The sequence below is a fragment of the Triticum dicoccoides genome, chromosome 5B (assembly GCF_002162155.2).
Source record: "Triticum dicoccoides isolate Atlit2015 ecotype Zavitan chromosome 5B, WEW_v2.0, whole genome shotgun sequence".
NCBI lineage: Eukaryota > Viridiplantae > Streptophyta > Magnoliopsida > Poales > Poaceae > Triticum > Triticum dicoccoides.
The window spans coordinates 714,198,870-714,204,737 of NC_041389.1; the positions used below are offsets into that span (position 1 = coordinate 714,198,870).

The 5,868-nt window shown below is 52.4% G+C and overlaps 1 protein-coding gene across 1 annotated transcript; it reads right to left on the reverse strand.

The window, feature by feature from the left end:
• Positions 1–1,230: 1,230 nt before the first annotated feature.
• LOC119306825 (lecithin-cholesterol acyltransferase-like 1) lies at positions 1,231–2,728 on the reverse strand. The gene is made up of 2 exons (XM_037582946.1): positions 2,299–2,728; positions 1,231–2,210 (listed from the first exon to the last, which is right to left on the reverse strand). The coding sequence occupies exons 1-2, from the start codon at positions 2,697–2,699 to the stop codon at positions 1,304–1,306; spliced, it is 1,308 nt and encodes a 435-aa protein (XP_037438843.1). The 5' UTR covers positions 2,700–2,728; the 3' UTR covers positions 1,231–1,303.
• Between the last annotated feature and the right edge of the window lie 3,140 nt (positions 2,729–5,868).

The following is a 5,868-nucleotide window of genomic DNA, read 5'->3' on the forward strand; positions in this document are numbered from 1 at the left end:
CGATAGTACTCCCTCTCTAAAGAAATATAACTTCATCTCAAATTAATTTTCTTAAACTTATCTAAATACGGATGTATCTAACACTGAAATGTGTATTTTTGGGACGGAGGGACTACAAGAGCGTTTAGATAACTACTTTAGTGATCTAAATACTTTTGTATCAGTACCTCTCTACACTTAACAACGATAACATCCATAACTAGCACGGAAACTGTTAGAATTAATGGGATAGGCCCATAGCATTTTCTGAAATCTCAAAGCCCATGTGTAAAATGGCAAGTGGTGGTGCTAAGTTTAGTCCCACCTTGGAAGTTGAAGAAGAGTTGGACCTCTTTATATAGTGGGTTCTCTCCACCACTCTAAGTGGTGTGTGAGAAGAGAAAGGGAAAACCACACGCGCGCGCTCGCTCGCCTCGCCGGGGCGGGGCGGGGCGGGCGGGCGGGCGTACATGCGACATGCGCGTGAATGGTCCGCCGAAATCCGGTCCGTCTCCTTGCAGGAGCGCAGCTTCCTTTTGCCGTTTTATTTTTATGTCTTGGCAGATAAGTTTTTGATTTCTTGTCCGGTAAGAATACGAATTAGAAACCGAGTCAGTTTGGGATTGTGGTCGCGACACAATACCGCCTCTGGTCCTAATATATATATACAGCTACCGGCTGCGGCCAGAGACACACTGAAAAACACCTAGGGTTTTGCCTCATCTCACAACTTGCGCCGCCATCGTAGTCTACTCCATCCCAAACGCCGGCGTGCATCGGCGCGTGGGAGAGCAGGTCTCCGGAACCGTTCGTCTTTGCGATTCTGCACCGGGAGAGGACGAATTAGGTTTTTGGGAAGCGCTGTGCGCGACTGCTCAAATTCGTCATCACGGGTCGTCTTCCGTCCAAGTCGGGCGGTGCTACTCATCGTCGTATTCATCGCCGTCAGCAGCAGATCGTCGCCAACATCGTCATCAACACTGTCGCACCCATAATAGCTAACGATCAGTACGTCCAACATCCTTTGTTCATGTCTGTTTCTACAGCTATTGTTACGTGTTTGCTGCTGTTATGCATGTCTTGCTGTTCTTCTAGTTTGCTAGATTATTGCATGCTAGTATCTCTTCTAGTCATGAATTATTTACTGGAATTAATCATGAACTTGCCTAATATTCCAACAGAAACATCCATGACAAGTAGCGTAAACATCGATAGCACAGCACCTCTACGCTCTCTCTCTCTTTTTGCGAATGATAGTCGCATAAACATCGGTAACATACATAACAAGTGTGGAAACACAAATAGTAACACACATGGCGACTCTTCAATCAGAATTAGCTTCCAGAATCTCAGCCATGACTCTAGCGAGCGGATGTTTCTCGATGACAATACCGGCGTGCGTAGCATTAGGAATCTTAACGAACTTGAAGGGTATGTCATTATTCCGGCGATGTTGCGTGCCCACCTCCTTGGCAAACGCCAAAATGCTAGCCGCGTTGATGGTCCCGTCTCCGTCGCCGTATACGGTCTCGGTGGCGACGTCGAAGTTACCATCCAGGTACATTACCTGCTCCGCCGTCTGGACACCGACGCCGTTGATGTACGTGGTCGGCACCATCGGCGCGTCGATGCGCACCATCGTGGGGAGCACCCGTTTCACGAAGGGCACGATCCCGTCGGCGCTGAAACCGAGCGCCGCGAGGAAATCTGGGTAGTCGTAGGCGGAGTAGTTCCTCTCCTTGGTGATGACGAGCGGCCTGCGGCCGAAAACCCTAGGGGCCGGCATGGACAGGAGGGAGCTGGCGAAGGTCCTCCACATGGACCTCAGTGCGAGCGATGAGACGGTGGGGAGCTGGACGACTGACGACCCGGAGGCTAGGTTGGTGAGCGCGAGCATGAAGCCCGTGGGGGTCGTGGGCGAGACGAGGAACAGGTGCTTGATGAACCTCTGCCTCCACGGCAGGGGCGTGGAGGTGACGAAGTCCAGGAGGACCCTGCCGCCGAAGCTGTGCCCGAGGAGGATGGCCGGCTTGCCCCCGTTCTTGTCGCTCGCGTGCTCCACCAGCTCCACGAGGCGGGCGAAGTAGTCGGAGTAGACCCGGGATGGCTGGCCGGGCGGCGGTGGGGCGTGCCGCAGGTCATAGGGAGCCCCGAAGAGGGTGTCCCTGTCGCGGTAACCCAGCGCCTCCAGCTCGTCGCGGAGCTTTATCAGGCAGAATTCGTTGCGACCCCTGGACGACGCACATCACGAGCATACAATCAATTCACAGTTTGTGTACCAGTACGTAGGCGAGCACTGAGCAGTGCATGTACACTTACGCGTCGTTCTTGGAGGTGATGCCGTGGGTGGAGCCGAAGTCCGGCACGCGGGTCTCCACGCCGGGGATGTTGCGGTAGTCATCAAGGATGGGGTCGAAGACGAGGCTCATCTGCTCCTCGAAGCAGGGCAGGTAGTCGTGGTTGACGATGTCCCAGGTGTCGTTCCACAGCGGGAACCACCCCTGGCCCTTGAGCGCGCCGCAGCGGGGCAGCGACGGCGTATAGGCGTCCGTCAGCCGCGCCTCGAGGTTGGAGCAGCTGAAGCCGGGGAGCAGGATGATGGGGTGTTTGACGTTGAGCTGGCTGGCCTTGCCGCCGCTTACTGGCGAGAGGTAGTGGCGAAGGGGAGGCGGGAGGAGGAGGAACAGCAGAGCTATCAGCCGAAGTAGCGCCGTGCTCATTCTGGCCGTACGTTGTCAGTGAGTCACTGGTCACCACGTACTGAAGGTTTAGAGGGCATTCTATTCGATCCATGGGTTGTGTATATATAGTATACACACAGTCCTAACCAATCACAAGTCTAAGCCACGGTTTAGGCTTAGACTTAGACTTAGATAAGTCTAACCAATCCCAAGTCTAACCAATCATCCTGATGTAGAGGCCGGGGTTATTCATTTATCCTCCTTTAAAAAAAGCCATGGTTTAGGCGGTGACAATGCGGCTGGATCCAAAACCTTCAAAGCTTAATGTAGAAAGTACATACGTCAAGATGTCTTGAAACAGATGTCGTCCCGCTTTATATATGAAACAACAAAACAAACAAATTACACGACCGAACGGTACCAAGCGATGTGAAAGTCTGATCTCAAGACAATCGGATCATGCATGATGTCCACGCTACCAAAATAAAGCAGAGGAAGAATGAAACCCACGCTACGCCTTATAACACCTAAGTTCCACAACAACGTCCTCATGAGGGAGAACGGCGCTAGGCGTCGCCACTGTTGATTTCACCGGACAAACGTTTACACCCGGAACTCGGACATGGAGAAGAGCACTACAACAACGTCTTCAAGAATAAAGCGGAGCCCACAAGCATCACCGTCGGTGGCGATAAAGAGCAGAGCTTTCGTTCGGCTGCTCCTTCGTGCCACCACGAGGCCTCCAGCTGGATCGGGACACCGCCATAGCTAGAGACCGAGAGCATGCCCGAGCCACCCCTCACTCCACCCCTCGCTGCCTACATGACTAAGGGGGAAAACCACCACCGTCTCCATGGCGCACACTGTATAGCCAACCATGTAGACAACCTTCTGGAGCAGCCACCCGGTATTCAAGGTTCGAAACACCACCAACCTCCCACTTCACAACGCACCAACAACCGTAGTAGAAGTGAAGGCACCCCCTCGGCTCCTAGCCCGACATTAGCCATTTGTTTTGGGTCAGCACCTCCATGGTAGGAAGCACTAACGCCTGCATTCCTAGCCAATCCCGGTGGACTAGGGGAACACGATCCAGTGGCTACCGATGACCGCCGCGAAGCAGGCCCCGGTCATAGCCCGTGGCCTTGTCCCAGCCAAGCTCACACGACACCACGTCTGTGGTCATTGTCAGCCATTTGTCCGACGATGTAGCGATGGCACAACCACCTCCACGTCACACCATGCCTGCGAGGAGGGACACCTCGTTGCCCGCGTCACTACCCGGACTAAGCCCGACCACCCTTACTCGAAACAAGAGCACCGACCCGCCTCGGGTCCTGATTTGGTCTGCCCAAGCGCGAGCCCCGGGTCGAAGACAACACCGTCCGAACCCGGGTGAAGAAATGTCGCCTCTACCACCACCGAAGAAATGTCCAGATCCCTGACATGATGAGGAACTTCGGAAGGGTCCGGAGGTGAAGATTGATATATAGGACGAACAGTATCGGAGTCCGAAAGTGTTCTAGGGGCTTCGAGTTATATCCAGCATGACCGAAAGGGGTTTCGGGGGCCCCGGCAAGTGCTGGGGGGCCTCATGGGCCAAGGAGAAGGGGCCCATTAGCCCACTAAGGGGCTGTGCGCCCCCTCACCCCATCGCACGTAACCAGGGGATGTGGGCCCCCCCCTCTAGGGCTGCCTCCACCTAGCTTGGGGGCCAAACCACCCTAGGGTTTCCCTAGGAGGCGCCCTCATCTGCCTTGGCCGCCACTCCTCCTAGGTGAAACCCTAGGGGCGCCACCCCTCCTCCCTTCCCCATACATATAGAGGGGTAGAGAGAGGACAGGCACACCCATCTATGTCACGGTGCTGCCCTCCCTCTCCCTCATAGTCGGGATTTCTGCACCACCACCGCCACCACACCGTCGTGCTGTCGGAGGGCTCGAGCTACTACTTCACCATCGCTCGCTGGATCGAGGAGGTGAAGGCGTCACCAAGCCATACGTGTGTTGAACGCGGAGGTGCCGTCCGTTGGGCGCTAGATCGGGAGTTCGCGGGACGGATGATGATTGGATCGCGAAGACGTTCGACCACATTAACCGCGTTTCTTAACACTTCCATTTTGCGATCTAGAATTGTACGTAGATGCAATCTCTCCTCTTGTAGATGTTCATCTCCTACATTGATCTTGGTGAGCGTAGGATTTTTTTTGTTTCCCATGCAACGTTCCCCATCAGTGGCATCATGAGCTAGGTGTATGCGTAGATGACATCATTAGTAGAACACAAAGAATTTTGTGGGCGTTGATATTCAGATTGCTTTCTTCCTTGGTCTTTTCTTGATTCAACGGTATTGTGGGATGAAGTGTCCCAGACCAACTTTACAAGTCCACGTACATGAGACCGGTTCCATCGACTGCCATGTGACTTTCCTGTATAAAGATGACTGGTGGGTGTCTGTCCCTCCCACCTTAGTTGAATCGGGTTCAACAAAGGCGGTCCTTGTAGAAGGTTAAATAGCAACTTGCATATCACCATTGTGGTTTTGCGTAGGTAAGAATCGTTCTTGCTAGATACCCATAGCAGCCACGTAAAACATGCAACAACAAATTAGAGGACGTCTAACTTATTTTTGCAGGGTATATTGTGATATGGTATGGCCAAAGACATGATGAAATATATTTGATGTATGAGACAATCATGTTTGTAATAGTTTATATCAACTTGCGTGTCGATACATACGGCAACCGGCAGGGGCCATAGGGTTGTCTTTAATTATTGTATGACCTGCGTGTCAATCATTAAGCGCTATGTAATGCTATACTTTATCGCTAAGAGGTAGCAATAGTAGAAGAAGCATGGTTGGCGTGACAACCCCGATGGTGACATGATGATGGAGATCATGGTGTCATACCCGTGACGATGGAGATCATGCCGGTGCTTTGGAGATGGATATCAAAAGCACAAGTTGATGGCCATATCGTGTCACTTATGATTTGCATGTAATGTTAATCCTTTTATGCATTTTATTTTGCTTAGGACGACGGTAGCATTATAAGGTGATCCCTCACTAAAATTTCAAGATAAAATTGTGTTCTTCCCAAGTGTGCACTGTTGTGAAAGTTCATCGTTTCGAAGCACCAGGTGATGATCGGGTGTGATAGACTCTACGTTTGCATACAACGGGTGCAAGCCAGTTTTGCACATGCGGA